This window comes from Bacillus rossius, chromosome 6, assembly GCF_032445375.1.
Source record: "Bacillus rossius redtenbacheri isolate Brsri chromosome 6, Brsri_v3, whole genome shotgun sequence".
In the NCBI taxonomy this organism is placed as follows: Eukaryota; Metazoa; Arthropoda; class Insecta; order Phasmatodea; family Bacillidae; genus Bacillus; species Bacillus rossius.
Genome location: NC_086334.1, coordinates 18633382 through 18650697, shown reverse-complemented (window position 1 = coordinate 18650697; position 17316 = coordinate 18633382). Strand labels below are relative to the sequence as shown.

At 34.6% G+C, this 17316-nt stretch overlaps 2 protein-coding genes across 2 annotated transcripts; one reads left to right on the top strand and one right to left on the bottom strand.

Annotated features, from left to right (window-relative positions):
* Nucleotides 1–2067: 2067 nt before the first annotated feature.
* LOC134532757 (ras-related protein Rab-39B) lies at nt 2068–12167 on the bottom strand. Its single transcript, XM_063369575.1, has 3 exons — nt 11659–12167; nt 11434–11543; nt 2068–8753 (listed from the first exon to the last, which is right to left on the bottom strand). Exons 1-3 carry the CDS (start codon nt 11764–11766, stop codon nt 8315–8317), a joined length of 657 nt encoding a protein of 218 aa, XP_063225645.1. The 5' UTR covers nt 11767–12167; the 3' UTR covers nt 2068–8314.
* Nucleotides 11994–15311, top strand: LOC134532756 (mitochondrial intermediate peptidase). The gene has a single exon (XM_063369574.1). It carries the CDS (start codon nt 12195–12197, stop codon nt 14400–14402), a length of 2208 nt encoding a protein of 735 aa, XP_063225644.1. The 5' UTR covers nt 11994–12194; the 3' UTR covers nt 14403–15311.
* The last annotated feature ends 2005 nt before the right edge of the window (nt 15312–17316 follow it).

The following is a 17316-nucleotide window of genomic DNA, read 5'->3' as shown; positions in this document are numbered from 1 at the left end:
AAAGTGGAGACACTATTGTGGTTAAAGTAAAAGGCAAAACTCCAACTAGCAGCCGCAGTTATGTTGCTCAAGTTGTGAAAATGTATGATGATGGACTTCCAGTTCAGTTTTACAAGACGGTTGTCTCCACAACCAATTTTGAAGCTGCAAATGAAGAAGAGACCTTCATTGCTTCGAGCGAAGTAATTGCTTAGCTACCTAGCCCAATGCATGGCACAAGAGCTCGTTACAAGAACATGATATGGTTCCCAATTGATGTACCTAACTAAATTCAGTGTCCACTAGAACTGAAGAAAGTTGACCTTACTTTGGTTATTTTTAAATAATTAACTCAATTTAGAATGATTTGTGTTATATATGTTACATTTGAAGCTATGAGATTGTATGTTTACCCTTTCACTCAAATGGTTCAGTTAACCCCAATGTGTGGTCCAGTTATCCCACCCACTGGGGTTAACTGTACCGAAATTTATTTTATTATTTTTTTCTGAAATGGGGTAAGAAATAAATGTGCAATGACAATACTAAAGCTGGTGTGCATAGGTATGTTAGTGTTCATGAAATAAAATTGTAAGAATTGACATTATTTCTGCAAAATAACGAGGAAAGAAATTTTCCGGTCCAGTTAACTCCAACCTCCCCTACTCATTAATCCAGTGATGGTTTGTATTTTCATATGTATACATTTTTCAAATCACTGTATACTTAAGATCAGCTTTTTTGCCTAGGTCTGACTGAGGCCTGTATAACACCACAATTTTCAAGTTGTTACTTGTAATTTCTGAATATTTTTTTTAACCCAACATGCTTACATATGTGAATTTTTTGTAGTAAGTAGTATATGTTTGCTCTTTTTATGCTTTTATGATAACTTTGCATTTTTGTTCAAGATGTAATGTACCTCTATATGGTACTGTAACATGGCTATTGTCTTTCAGCTTGTAAAATACTGTCTCTGGAACACTGTGATGTGGCAGTTGGTAGACTAGGTAGTGTTCGCATTGGTCAGTGTCTTCTGATGATGAGCTGTCTTACTGTTTTTCTGTCACGGCATACTTTGTCTTGAGGCAGGGCAGGTGCAAAAATAGCAGTGGAGACCAATGCCATATTTTAAGTTTTCAGCAACTTGTGAAAAGTATTTGATGATCTTTTATCTTCTACGTAAAAATATAGTTTTGTTTCCTTTTACAATGCATAGAACTTGAATGTCAAATTTTCATATTTATGAAAAATAAAAATATAATTTTTTTCTCCTTGAATTACATGTCTGCAGTATGCTGTCCAAAGCTTCGACTAATTGAATAAATCAAAATTTTTTTCATATTTGATTCGACTTTGTCAGCTAATTTGCTATTCGTTTTATTTGACGCTTTGGTTATGATGCAAAGTTTCGCATCTGATGAAGCTTCATATTTGTTGCAAAGCTTTAAAACATTGGAACCCTAAAGAAATATTTAGTTTTTTGTTGTTGTAAGTTTTGCTGTAATAAAGATCACATACAGCCCAATTGGTTAGTCCTTAATGAGTTCAAACATCACAAATGTGTAACTAGGGTTCTTTTTACTTCAAACTGTATTTAATAAAATAAGTGTAATACAGCTTAACCAAGAACAATAATTATGCTTCCAGAATATTTTAAACGTTCACTTTGATATTCGCTTCGCATAAAAAAAAAACTAGCATTACACAGACCTAGTCTGCAGGTACATTTTCTATATGGTTGCTTTACCGATTCCTATTCGTTGAACTGAGGTACTTAATGTGCCAAAAATTTTCTAACGCGTACTAAAAATGGATAATAAAAATTTCAGGTGGAAGAGTACTAGAAATAGATAATAAATGGAAGATATGTTAGACAATTAGCACCAAAAAGGACAAGTTTGATATAATTTATTCTGATATAAGATTATGAAGAAAAAATTGTGTTAAAAATAACAGGTTTACTGTTTCCAGAACATAAAGTAGTTGAAGATTAGTGTGTATTTCTAACCTGTACAATAGGTATATACTAAAGTGCACGTGAATTTGAACTAATAAAAGGTAAACAAAAAAAAAAGCCATGATAAATATCTTTAAGCTTGTTTAATGTATTTGACAAAACACTACACAATCAGGTAGTGTACATGTAAATATAATGGTGAGAAGAAACTTTAATCTCGATAGCAATTTCACACTATCAGAACTTCATTTATTGTATGAATTTCTAATAAATGAAGAAATGTAATGCAATAGTAGGGAGTTATTATAAGTTTCCACAGTTACATATCTATGTCGACACACAACATATTTTTATAAAATTTCAAGTACAAAATTTGTCTTCATTGTTAACAAACTTCAGTCAACCAATTTTCTTCTGGCACCTTTCCACAGTTTTATATAATGAATTACTTATGACATCAGGCAGTTCACTTGACCTTGCATTATTTTGGTTTGTGGTCCAGCGACCAGCACTGGCTCACAAGGGGGGAAAAAATTACGTCACGTAGACATTTTACGATGACCTGTGATTCATATCCTATCCTACTGATACAAATTCTCTACCACTTTAAAAAGTTCAGTTTAAAACTGGGTGTAAATTACTTTCTAAATAACTTTACTCTTTTTTAAGAGTTCAGTTCTGGTGCAGTTAAGTATTGAATTGTTGGGCAAACACTTTTGCAAACATTAGATTTGGAACACAACTTCCAGACCATCTGTTCCCCTTATATTAATCCTATTGAGAATTACACAAATATTGAAGTGCATGGTATGTTAAATGATAAGTAACTGTCTTAAATGTACAATGAACTATGGGCTGTTAAATAATAAGCTGTGTTTTGAATATAAATTAACAGTATTAACTAGACCTGTGCAAATTTAAGTTTTTTTTTGTTAGAATCAAATACAAATATAGAATTCAAATAGTAAGATTGAGAACTAGAATATCTTAAAAAAAAATTTTTTTCGCATCATAAATAAAATACAGAGGAAAAGAACAAGCATATGTGAAGTGTTGTGTCCTCTGGGAAATTAGACAAATAATACTGAAGTGAAAGGTTGATTAGGTTAAGTCAGATACAATAATAATACATAAGATGTTTGTTCAAATATTAAAAATAAAAAAAATTAAAGAAAAAATACAGTTAACCTAACCAACAAACCTTTCATTCAGTTACTTTTTGCCTAATTTACAGAATCTGCTATTCTGCATACTATCCAAAAAAATTCTCATGAACTGCAAAATACTGTGAAATCCAATCCATTTCATAATTATTTTTTTTTAATTTGTGATTAAATAAACTTGTAATAACATATTTAAAACGTAGTTTAATCACGTGCTTTCATTAACGGCAGTCAATTTAACTGTATAAACACAATTCCTGCTAATTTCATCTGAAATCTGAAAACATTATTTACATTTTTAATTTATTTTTGAGTCTCAACATATGTTTTGTAATATAACTTACAGCAAGTCAGTTGCTACCATGTTGCATGGTAGTGTGTCAGTGATTTGTGATGTTATAGTCCACGGCTGTCTACGATAATTTTTTTTTTTCCACTACTGATACGTTGCGATGGCAAATACAAATAATAGTTTGTTTTCAAATTTTAAATGTCACAAATATTCTGTGTTTTTAATCATTCACACGATTTTTCACTACTGTTTACGGAGATAATAGTGGAAAATCTTTGAATATTTGTTGCATGTTTAAAACATGAATTATTGTTTTTGATTATGAAGTCCATTAAAACATCAAAAAGTGGGTATTTACATCCCACAAATGACTTAACCTCAACAGTGAATGTTGTTATACGACAAACTCACGAGATATACTATGTCAAATATTTGTAGGCAATTAAATATTCATTATTTTGAAGTGTTAGTATTTGATGATGAATTGAATACAAATAATAAACTATTCGTGTTCGTATCCGAAAACTGGCATATTCGCACAGGTTTAGTAATTAATAACCATAAAAACTAGGCATTTAACCAACTCACCACCCTTTTTTTTAAATATAAAATTTCACAATTTTCAGATCAGATCACTATATATCAACCACAATTTAGGGACATGCTTTACTATGGCTACAAAAAAATTTCAATAAAAAAAATTTTTTTTAATTTTTCAACTGACAACATTGACTCTGCAAATAGTGGCACTGGAAAACCACAAGCATAAAATACTACAATCAGTGACTGGAGTAGAAGCTAACAAGTCGTAACTGTGCTGTACAATACATGTAAATACTTAAGTATGCTGCATGTATGGGCATAATCCCATAACATGTTTCAGCACACACCGAGATGCTGCCAAGACTAGTGGCTGAAGCAAGTGTTTCCTCACATTTTCCACTAATTTTTCAGGGTTCTGGGAAGATTTTTAATATTTTTTTTTTCTCTATGAATCAACATAATCCTGCTCTTGCATTTACTTTACTATTCCCTTTTTTAAAATAGCACAGCTAAGACATTTCTGAAGTTTAGAGCACGGTAAGCAAAAATTATATCAGGTATTTTCAAACAGTTCAAGTAATGCATCATGTGGGGGGAAAAAAGTACTTGCTGCAATTTTTACCTTGAATGACAGTTATCGTCAACATCCTGGGAGTATGAACTAGCTGCTGAATGAAGTACACTGGGTTTTAGGCAATATAAAACATTACAGCGTAGCAGGGCTTAAACTACAATGTTGCACAAATTTACATGTGAGATACAGTGTTTTAAATCCTAATCATTTACTCAACTATTTGATTTAACACATGATTCCAAAACAGTCATGTATGCAGATTCCCATTCTGACAAACAAAAAAAAATATTGTTTCTACAAAAGGAACTGTTCCAATATACAAACAAAATACATATAATACATACAATATTTACACACAATTAGATATGTATTATCTAATAATTCTCACAATATCACTATTCCATAAGATTATCTTTGAAAAGGACTTACATTAAATATCCACCAGGGTGGAAGTTACCAAAATTTTCAACCATAACCCAATAGTGATAAAAATTATTTATTTTATATAGCTATATACAGTTGCATTTAGCTATCAGACCTACCAGTGAGTCGTCAATGGCAGTTTGAGACACAGCTAGTATACTTTCATGAGACTGCAAAGTATTGTTCGTTGTTTACTTTTTGTGACAACTTCCTTCATAAGCGCAACTTCTACATAAATCAGCACAATCTATTATATAACATGACATATACAATTATGTAATTCTTTAATGATGTTTCCCTCAAAATTGATGGACATGTAAAATCTAAGACAAGCAGCCAATATTTATAAAATAGTTTCCAATCAATTATATTTTTTAGGAATTTTCAGAAGTTTTATTTATAAAAAGAAAGGTACCAGTGACAAAAGACATAGATTTCATTCAACATTTTTTTTTTTAAGTCAGTTGAACTAAACAATTTGCTTACAGTCAACTACAGAGTTAACTCGACCAGATCAATCTTCACCATTTACCACACCAGAAATATGCATCAAGTCTCTTCGTACATCATAAACTTCTCAAAGAAAATTACATCAAGGGCTGAAAAACACATTAGCATTAAGGAAAAATACACACCCTCTAAGATTTTTACATTAATACATGCGTATGTCATTCATGACATTGGCAGTCAATTCAACAAGGCGGAAAAAAATAACTTCTAGGCCAGTTCTGAACGAGTACAAGAGATGTAAATGTTTCTGCTACTCGTCCAAAATCACTCTTTGGCTTTTAGTTAGTTGACTTTTCCTGTGTAGTTCTTTGACTAAACTTTAAGATGCTATACTTTCTCAGATTGTGAATAACCTTGTTTTGAGCACTACAGTATAACTTAACCGCGAAAGAAACAGAATTAGTCAAATAATTCTGCTATAAAATCTCACTAAATTTCCAGATAGTCAAAGATTACTTAGCACTGCTACAATCGGATAAAGATTGTTGCAATCAACTAAAATATCAAATGGCTTAATAAAACACACAAAAAGTAACCTAAATGATACTAACAGTTTATGCTATTATTAAAAAATTTGTTCACTCCTTGCAGCTAACATTGTTAAAAAGAATTCCTTTTTTTTTTTTTATCTGTTCAACATAGATTTATAGTATAACATTATAAGCACCTTCTAAAAGTAATTTTTATTCTTATAAAAAAATTTAAATAAGAAATAATAGAGTACACTAAGTTATTATAATCACACATGCAGCTTAATAATACAGTATTTTACTTTGTTCAAAGATGTAACTGTAATTGTTAGGAGATGTTCAGAAACTTCTACTACCCAGCTACTTCCGTTCGACCTAGTTAACACTATGTTCATCACTAGTAGCTTAATTTAAGATCAATTCACTTGTAACTGTATATGTATTTAGTAATTAAAACACACAAGCAGCTTATATTCGTTAATTTAAACTGTGTGACAAATTAATATAAAATATTCATATATTATTTAGTCTATATGTTCTAACCAGTATAGTTTTTAAGGGAGTTTATAAAAGATCTATAAGAATCGCTAAACAAATTAACGAGGTACCTGACAGCAACTTGTTGCTACTACCAAAAATCTCAACTTTATGTAACCAATTATTTTTTCTTCATTTAAAACCAATGAACATTAAAAATGTTGTCACTTACAAAAATGTACTTAAAGTAACAAATTAAATATAAACATTTGCAAATATGAATTAAATATTTTCTTTTAGTAGTCTCTAGTCAGGTACACTTCTGGCAAGTATCACATAGAAAAAAATTTAACTTCTAACAAAGTTAAGCAAAATTTACACACTAAAAAAATATTTGTTACTTTATAAAACAAAATCTGTATATCTGTAATGGGCTTTAAGTTGCATATCGTAACAACTCACGTACTATCTAAAAGGAGAGTAAAAAAAGAACACAAAGACAACTTCAAATAATTTGTTTTAGGCAAAATGGTTAAGAAATTACATACAAAATACTTTTGAATGATGTAAATAAAACTAGAATAATGAGTGAAATAATTAAAAATAACTAAAATTACAAAAGAATTTAACAATTTGCAATGGTAAATAAGAGGTATTTCACCTCGGTGATGAACACACCTACACAGAGCTGAAGAAAGGCAAAACCATCTTAAAAGGTTCATGCAAAATGACCGAATTAAAATGAACATATTACATGGTCTCAAAACAAAGGTACAAAATAAACTTTAAACGCTGATGACGATTAATGTTAAGATCATGGAAACTTGTATGTACCAATGTAGTACATATCTTTCATAGAGTTGAATTTTTGTTTAATTAACTAGTCTCATAGTCTCACTTTATTATTAAAAAAAATCAAACGTTTGTTATTATTTGACAATGCAATTCCAGATTCCGTCAATTATGCACAGAATGTCCAATTAATGACTAGTAGAGTATTCCTGTAAAACGTTTTAGATGAAGTCAACTACACACACACATACTCATCTTTTAACATGACAAACTTGGATGGAAAGTTAAATTTTTTTCTCTTTTTGGACACATAAATTAAAAATACATAGGTAGATAACTAACATTAACTCAAGAAGCTTCGCCAAATGCCGATCAACTGTAGGTCATTTGCAAGTCAAACAATCTCACAGAAGCTATTTATTGCAATGGATCCAACCTGATTCAGATGTAAAAGAGGAAATGTTTTGATAATTCAAAAAAGGCTATATTGGTTCCACCTCATAGGAACATACTGTTATTAAGTTAATTGTTACTGTTATTAAGATTTCTCGCTCGTTCCCAACTGTCACTGAAAAATAATTGCAAGCGATCATTTGAACAGGACACTTTGAACAGGTTTGTAGCGTATTGTAAGAGTCTAAGCTCACAGAATTGCTGCGTGCAGAATAGAAAGTGATTATGACTTAGTATCAAAAGAGATCAAATAATGAGGCTTGACTAACTTTATTCTGTCTTTCACATCCATAACACGTTTGGACCTGCTATGACACAGCTTTTTAAGGATTACTTTATAGCATTTATATTGCAGAAATGTTTACTTAAAACTCAATAGAACACACTGAACAGTGTATGTCCAAATAAAATGTTTCATGAGAAAAAAAAAAAGAATCTAGAGAAGAGAACGACATCTGAATTCAATTGATGTGTAGGAAAGGCACTCTACAAGAAATTATACATCATGTAAAAGGAGCATCGTCTTTTCTTATTCACATAGTTATGTACATGTAGTACATACGAAACAATAGCTCGTCTATGAACTGTACCATAATTACCACACAGTACATTAATATCTACACACAATCGTCATTGCAATTAAAAAAACATTAGCTCAACAAAAAAAACAATAAAACCTCAACAGCACGTGGACTTCTCGGCCTCGGCTTCGACGAGATTGAAGTCGAGCCCGCTGGCGCGCTGGAAGCCCGTCTTGATGCCGTCCCAGCCGTCCTCCACCTTGTACTCGCCCGACTGGATGCGGGCGTAGATCTCCTGGGTGACGACGCGGAACGCCTCCTCCACGTTCACCCCCGTCCTGGCGGACGTCTCCACGAAGTGCAGGCCGCCCTGCTCCGCGAAGGAGCGGGCCTCGTCCCGGGACACCTCCCGCCGGCCGCCCGCGGAGGCCAGGTCCAGCTTGCAGCCCACCAGCGCGAACACGGGCCGGTGCGGGTCGATGTGCCGCTTGGCCTCCATCATCCACAGCGGGATGTGCTCGAAGCTCGCCCGGTTGCAGATGTCGTACACCAGCAGCGCGCCCACCGAGTTGCGGTAGTACGACTTCGTGATGGACCTGCCACGTGCGCCGACACGTTAGAGAGGACAGTGAAGCTAAACATTGACGACGTTTAAAAATAAAATGTAACTATTCAACCTCAGATTCTTCTGTTCATTACTTTTAAAACAAATAAATATAATTTTTTTTTTTCCATTTTACATATCTACAAATTATTCCAAATTTAAGACACTTTTCAAGTTGCTACGATACTGAGGCTGAGTTGTTTTGCCTTGTCGAATTGATAAGTCAAATCTCACACATGTAATAAAAACATTTCTTAATTTTTTTATATATATAGATTTCTAAGAGTTTGTATCAGATATTATTTTATCTATTAATTTTAACACACATTCTGCAATCCTGCAGCTTTAAAATATTTACGTTATGCCTGATGGTTTAGTTAGCATAAGCTTTGGGGACAGATTTTTTTCTACAAACACCACAAAGTTTTTCACAGTCTCTGGGTCCACAACTACACATTAGACATGTTTTTTTGTGTGTATGCCACTAGGAGCGCTTAACATCAATGTTGGAGCAAAAGAGAACAGCAAGTCAGGCAATGAAATCATTTGATTTATTACTACAAAAAGGTTTAAAGGGATTTACAAATGATTTCTGTATTTTGAGATACATCAATCACAAGGTAAACCATTAATTACAAATAGTTTTTTTTATCCTCATGTTAAGAGAATGCAGCTTTTTGGTGAAACATGTTTGTGTCAGTTTTGGACACTGTGTACCAGTATTTATCATTTCATGTTGCAGTGATTTGTATCTAGTATTTTGAATAAAATAAATGCAACATATCCAATACCACTGGGTGAATGAACCTGTACAGGATAATACAAAACTTAGTAGTAGGTATTCACAAACACAAAGTTAAAATAAAAGTTCACAAATTTTAAAACTGCAAAAATACTAATAAGGCCTAACAGATGAAAAACTTCATAGTAACAGGTGTTTTTATCATATTAGAAAGGCTTGGATAAATATATTTTTGCATAAATGTTCACTTTATAACCTGAGGTTTCAAACAATGCAGGTAACAATGTAATATTCATTTAGAAATAATATCAAAATGAGGCTATTTATTGCACATAGTTTCTTAAAAGGCAAAATTTCAATAGGAAGCTTATGAAAAGTATAAAACTTAAACTCATTTGAGAAAATGTTCATTAATCGTTTGCGAGAGCAGCTATTTTATGCGATTAATGTCATTTTGTAGGTATATTTACGAGTTTTTCTGATTTCAAATGCTTAATTTTTTCTGATTTCAAAGCCACTTATAATCATCTAAACATGAAAACACTTAGCATCTCTAAATCGCCCAGCATTCTAGAATAAAATCACACTAAATAAACACACAAACTTTGTGGAAATTTGCACATGACAAAAAAATTGTAAAACTACAAAAAAAAATAGACTTTTCCAAAATCATTATGAAACATAATCATATTATTGGGGAAAGTAAATGCAATTTACCATGAATCTGATGAAATACTGTAATAAATATTCAATATCGCAAATTCACACAATAGCCAATTTGTAAAATCATTATAAGATGCATGTTTATGTATTCCACATTCACAAACAAAATTAACATGTATACACGTCAAATACCGGCAGCTTTCTTAAAAATAGACAAAATATAACAATCTAGAACCTGAAATTCATACCACCTTATAAACACTAAATAATGTTTTATTTGAATAATAACGTTGTTTTACTAATTTTGAATTTAAGAAAATAAAATAAAAACTCTAGTTGGTCGGCTGGACATCCAGTCCGCGTGCCTGCCTGCAGTTGGGGGGCAATGCAGGTAGTTCATATCCCACCATTATTACTATGCATCTAATCCTATAAGCAGTGGTGTTTCGCTACCCTCTTCCCCAGCACTTTGCCGTTAGCCCAGAGATTTCTGTGTCTTGAGGGTTCGGCACGTTCCCAGATCCCCATCTGCACTATGTGAAAGCCACAATGTAAGAATATTATCAAAGACAGTTCCACGGCTTACCACTGTGCCACCTAGCTTCAAGTGTAAATTTTACTAAAGACAAAATGCGTTTGCAGAAAAGATTACTTTCATTCTGTACATAACTATTGAATTTCTATTGCTGAAAAACAAGTACAAATTCAAAGATTTTTGGTAAAAATGTATGTTTTAGTAAATGTATATGTTGAACAATTTTAAAATTTCTCTAAGCACATTACATTGTTGTGATAGATAAAATCTATAGAGATTGCCATGTATTTAATTAAATTGATAGTCTTGTGAAAAAAATATGTACGTCTGTCTAACTTGACAGTACTGTGGCAACAAATAACCTCATTGATAAATAAATAAATAACATAAAATTAACACTAATATAACAATAAAGTTTCCAACTGTCACAAGTGTTTGAAAATTGTTGAAAAGAATAATTCAAAGTGTTACAGAATCGCTAGTGCAAACTTAACTTTGCCACTTGCACAGTAACCACAGAAAAGTTATTTAAGACTTGTTAAGGGAAGGAGAATGATGGTAATCTAGATTTCATATCTTTATTATGTACATGTCGTTGGTTGGAGAGAAACGTTTCCGAAACCAATAATGAGTTAAACCTACTATGATGCTGGCTCTTTTAAGGAAAGAGCATGAATAATGGCAATTTCATTACTACACAAAACATGTAGCAAAACACAAAAACAAAATTACCTAAATCTTTCTTGTCCAGCTGTGTCCCACAACTGTAGTTTAATACGAGTACCATCTTTAACTTCAATTAGTCTTGCGAAGAAATCAACTCCTACTGTTGGATCTGAAAGCTAAGATGAATAACTCCATTAGTCATTGATTAAACCAAGGCAAGATCATGATATAATTAAAAAACAAGACAGATTTTTATAAAAATATATGTTCTTTCAAAAGCATGCAACAAACCTCTGCAAATTTGCCGTCTGTAAAATATTTCAGAAGTGAACTTTTTCCCACGGTACTATCGCCTATAAGTATCAGACGAAACTGATAGTCAAAAATAGGTTCAACCATTTTAAAATTTGTTTAAATGATATTTCGCAAACTACTGTTTTCAATATCTGACATGGTCACACTAGTTCAGCCAAGCGCTAATATTCCACAAAACAACGCATTACTCCGTACCATAACCTCTTCAGATCAGCTGACAATGACGAATGTCATAAGGTTAGCCAACATCAGGAAAATAATGTTTTGATATTGGAAATAGCTTCACTACCGTTGTTTACTAGTGATGAGAAAAAATTCTTGTGAATATAATATTATAATATCTTATTTCGACAGATCTGATGGGAAATGGTAAACCGATGTTAAGCGGTATTTAAAATGGTAGAATAGAATATTACCGTGTTTACTTTTACGAGTACGGCTTGAACAATTGAAAATCTCTGACCTCCCTGAATTTTGTTTTTAAAACCACAACAGCATGACGAGCATGACGTATGTTGTTGTGGTTGTTCAACATAACCTCGGGTGTATATATTGTTTATTTGGTATCTTCTAGTCAAGAAATTATAACTGTTATTTCGTATATTGTAAAAATGACATTATTGGGGAAATCTCTTTTTCCTACTCTTTGTTTTGCAAAAGGCAGCAGTATTTTAAGATTGTCTGTCAGTACATGGACACCTTTAGCATCAGCGTTCAATACTAGGCCAAAATGTAAAATGAGCCTTAATTTTTCACCTAATAACACTGGTTTGTTTGGTATTCCCGAACTTTGTTGTCCCGAAGGTTTTTATGAGCTCAAAAATAAAGCAATCTCTGAAGCCCAGAATCTTGTATTTGAATGTTGTAAGTCCGATAGGAAACGTAAGATGGTTGAATTATTTGATGAACTGTCTGATACCTTATGTAGGGTAGCAGATCTTGCAGAATTTATAAGGATAGCAGATCCTCGAGAAGAATTTGCCAGAGCAGCAGAAGATACTTGCATCAGTATCAGTGGCATTGTCGAAAAGCTTAACACAAATCATGAGTTGTATGCAGCACTAAGAAATGTAGTTGATAATGGAGACAAGATTCCAACAACGTCAATTGATGATCATGTTTCTCGTTTGTTTCTTTTTGACTTTGAGCAGTGTGGGATTCACCTTCCTGAAAATCAACGACATCAGGTTGTGCAGCTCAATGATGCAATACTCCAGCTAGGTCAGCAGTTTGTATCCGGTGCACTTTCCCCCCGAGTTTTCTCCAAAACAATTATCCCAGAACACCTTAGAAAACATTTTTCAGTTAGTGGGAACCAAATTGTGGTAACTGGCTTGGTTGCAGAGTCACCTAACCAGTTCGTTCGTGAACTGTCGTATAAGGTTTATTTTAGTCCAGATGAACGGCAAGAATCAGTGCTTTTAGATTTACTGGCATCTCGTTACGAGTTGGCAAAGATATGTGGCTTCCGGTCGTACGGTGAAAGAGCTTTAAAATCAAGTATTGCGAAATCTCCAGACATGGTATTTAACTTCTTAGACAACCTTTGCAAACAATTAAAAGAAGAAGCTGAAAAAGATTATAGTTGCTTGAGGAAAATGAAACAAGCTGATGGTGTCCAAGATGATCTGCGTGCATGGGACGTAGCATATTATGGCTGTAAAGCCAAGCAGGATTGGTTGCAAGTAGGAACAGCAGATTACTCTCACTTTCTATCCCTCGGGGCTTGCATGGAAGGACTGGACTTGTTGCTGAGACGTATCTACGGAATCTCGTTGGAGAACGTGCAGGTAGAGCCCGGCGAAGCGTGGGCGGACGACGTGTACAAACTGGCCGTTGTTCACGAAACGGAGGGCTTGCTGGGACACGTGTACTGCGACTTCTACGGTCGTCCCGGCAAACCGCAGCAGGACTGTCACTTCACCATCCGAGGCGGTAGAGAGCTGCGGGACGGCAGCTACCAGAACCCGGTCGTGGTCCTCATGTTGAACTTGCCCTCCCCGACGTGGGTCAGTCCGAGCCTGCTGACGCCGGCCATGATGGACAACTTGTTTCACGAGATGGGGCACGCCATGCACTCCATGCTGGGCCGCACCAAGTACCAGCACGTGACCGGGACCCGGTGCAGCACCGACTTTGCCGAGGTGCCGTCCATCCTCATGGAGTACTTTTCCATGGACCCGAGGGTGGTGGGGAAGTTCGCCCACCACTTCCGGACGCGGGAGAAGATGCCGGCGGGCATGCTGGCCAGGATGTGCAGCTCGAAGCACCTGCTGGCAGCCTCGGACATGCAGGCGCAGGCGTTCTACTCGGCCCTGGACCAGGAGTACCACGGTGCGTCGGCGCTGGGCAGCAGCCCGGCTGACACCATGTCCTCCCTGCAGAGGCAGTACTACAGCGTGCCGCCGGTGCCCGGCACAGCGTGGTACCAGAGGTTCTCCCACCTGGTGGGCTACGGGGCCAAGTACTACGCGTACCTGCTGTCGCAGGCAGTGGCCTCGTGGATCTGGCAGCAGCACTTCGAGGGAGACCCGCTCGATAGGGCCGCAGGGGAGCGGTACAGGCGGGAGTGTCTCGCGCACGGCGGCGGGAAGCCGGAGCACGAGCTCGTGGCAGACTTCCTGGGCAAGCAGGTCACCCCGGCGAACCTATCTCGAAGCTTGATCAACGAAATCCACCGGCAGAAAGAAAAGATTGAGTCGCTTAAGACGCTAACGTAGCCCTCTCAAGAATACATCTGTATTGTACTATAATGTGATCACCCTACTGAAAATTTGTACAAATCTGTAGCATTGTCTTTTTATTTATAAAATAGTCAATATAGTTTTTTTTTTCATATATATAATGCAGTGTTTGATTAACATTTTTACTTGAATGTTATGCTCTCGTAGTATAAGTATTCTGAAAAATGTTTTAACCAGCCAGCCTTTATTAAAGACTGCAATACGTCTGTTTACTATGTTGGCCTTAGTTTGCGGAAAAGGTGTTTTTTATTTTTTTCTATAGCTCTCATTTTCATGTTTGCATTGCTAATGCAGCTGTAACATCCTTATGAAAGGATGATATATTCGTTGTAGTTCCTGTTTGCTTGTTGCAGTTTGCTCATGTTTTTAAACATTTTTTTTTCAAATGTAGGTACATCTTTTACTAAACAAAAAATTTTTATGCTGTGTACAAAATCTGTATGTACAGATATAAAGATAATTTACATACCATGACAGTCGCAGATTGAACTGAATCAGTTTTAAATTGGAATGTTCTCATTCTCACCTAATCGCTTCAGAGACTTAGAAGAATTACATATTGTGTTTTTACTGACATTTTTCTGAACAAACTTTTAATTTTGGCAGATGTTATTTATTTATTTTTCTAGTTAATTGCTGTGGTAAAATAGAAAGAAGTTTGTTGTTATAATAGAAAAGTTTGGACATTTTTTCTACAAAAGAAAGTTCGTGGTTGTTATGCTTTCTTGAAGATATGAAAGCAACAAATTTTTCAAATTTTGTAATGTTTTAATTAAACCTTGCACAAATAAATTATTATTTATTTTATGCCCCAGGGAACTTTATTTTTGTAGAACTGTTCTTAATTATTTTACAAAGAACTGTAATAATTAAAATGATTTTGAATTGTTTTCTCTAGTACCCATGATCAATGTGCCATTTGTCTCATCAAACATGCTTTCTTCATTAGAAATTGAGAAGGAAATGTAGATGAAGTTGGATGTGAAGAATGAAGAGTTGAAAGGGAATCACAGGAGTAATTGCAAGGATACATGCGAAACCCATTCAACCTTGGGAAGAGCCAGTATTTGTTTTGCCATCTCAGAGGGACTTCAGAGATGAGATTTTTGGTATTTTTATTTTTTCATTATACATTACTGTGGTCTCATGCACTGTATTCATGTTCCAAAGTCTGAGGAAATTATGTTATGGGGGATATATATATATATATATATATATATATATACACACACACACACACACACACACACACAACATATACAGTATTAGTGAAATTGTAATTTCTGCAAAAAAAAAAATTAAAAATTTTTTTTGGAAAGTCATGAATCCTATAGAAGAGTACATACATCTCGAAAAATTCAATATTTTTCACTAACATTTGTTTTATACAATTTTGACATATAGCTGGAGTACCTGTTGTTGCCCGGGCTAAACACGTCATAATATAAGGAATATCACTACAGAATTTCAAGTATGTAGGACATACTTTGGAAAAACTAAAAGTTTTGATTTTAAAATCCCGTTGATTGCACAGTCTCAGTGCATCAAGGCTATGCGTCAGCAAAACCGGGGCGCCAATCTTCAACTTCATTTTGTGGGCAAGCAGGTGACCCTTAGGTAAGACGTTACGGACACACCAAACGATAGCGCGTTAAAAATTCAAAGCAATGCCATATATTGACGAAGTTCTGAACTAAACTATTGTTAAGAGCCTCTCGTTGGCTATCAGCCGTGAGCTTCACTAAGCGGATGGGTTTTGCCAAGGAGAAGGATAGGAAGTTGTCAGACCTTACTGTATGACCGTGTGGCGGACATAGACAACTGATACAAACTGATGTTTGTGTGTCTATGACTTACCTCCTATAATTTTCTATTATAAAACTGAATTTACTCCTTTTTCACTTCCTGAGGGATGGAATTTCATAATTTTATTATCTGGCCCATAAATTATCTGTATGCAAAAAATTATGTTGAGCGGTTGCTCGTTGCTGTGTGAAAGAATGACAGACACACACACTTTCACATTTATAATATTAATAGGGATGCCACCTTTATGAGCTTCTATTGACAATCAATACAAAATTTTTAAATGCTGGTCAAAGTAGTTTTTTATTAGTATTAACCTGCTTAAATATTATTTTTTGGTTGTTACATAATGAAAGTAAATTTTTAGACCACCTAATTATGGCAGGTACATAAATTAAACATTCATTGTTTGTCACGTGTGATAAAAATGCTCTCAAATAGACAAAATTACTGCTGGTAGCCAAGCCCCTTAGAGTAATATCTGGTTTGTACTCTGACGTGATGTTTATCTGTATTATGTACGACGCATGGCTCCAAGCTGTACATTGCTTCTTTCCTATCCGCAAAGGCTACCTATGAGGCTGTGACAGCTGACAAATTCAAGACCACAATCAAGCTGTAGAATTTGGTGTAGTTATTTGCTTGGTTCTTTTCCTCTGTGTGCACGACAAAATGTGGATGCTGGGTAAAGGATAAATTATTCTGCTATGGAGGCATCAGTGTCTTCTCGTACCAAGACAATTTTGAGCAGACAGTTTAATGCTTGCTATATGGAATGCAGCAGTAGCTAGAAGGGAGAGGGCCTCTCGTGTTTTTTCATACATACATTTTCTTCTTCTCTGAAATTACCAAATGTTACATAGTATAAATTAAATTACACAGCTATTTTTTTGTTTCTCATAACGAGGTTGTGATTTAAATAACTTGAGTTTATTGAAATCATTGTATCACCAATTTTTAGGTGGTGTAATTTTTTTTACGTGTTTTACTTTTCATGTAATCCCCAAGCCATTTGTACAAAGAGCACATCTGGTGTGTGTATTTGTGTCACTATCGTAAGCTGATATGAGATTTGCATTATATA

What these genes read in the sequence shown, in the direction of transcription:
- LOC134532756 (XM_063369574.1), top strand. Translation starts at nt 12,195, where the DNA reads ATGTTGTTGTGGTTGTTCAACATAACCTCGGGTGTATATATTGTTTAT.
- LOC134532757 (XM_063369575.1), bottom strand. Translation starts at nt 11,766, where the DNA reads ATGGTTGAACCTATTTTTGACTATCAGTTTCGTCTGATACTTATAGGC. An exon ending in CAGACGGCAAATTTGCAGAG is followed by an intron (nt 11,544 to 11,658) that starts GTTTGTTGCATG and finishes TATTCATCTTAG; the next exon opens with CTTTCAGATCCAACAGTAGG. An exon ending in GCTGGACAAGAAAGATTTAG is followed by an intron (nt 8,754 to 11,433) that starts GTAATTTTGTTT and finishes CGCACGTGGCAG; the next exon opens with GTCCATCACGAAGTCGTACT.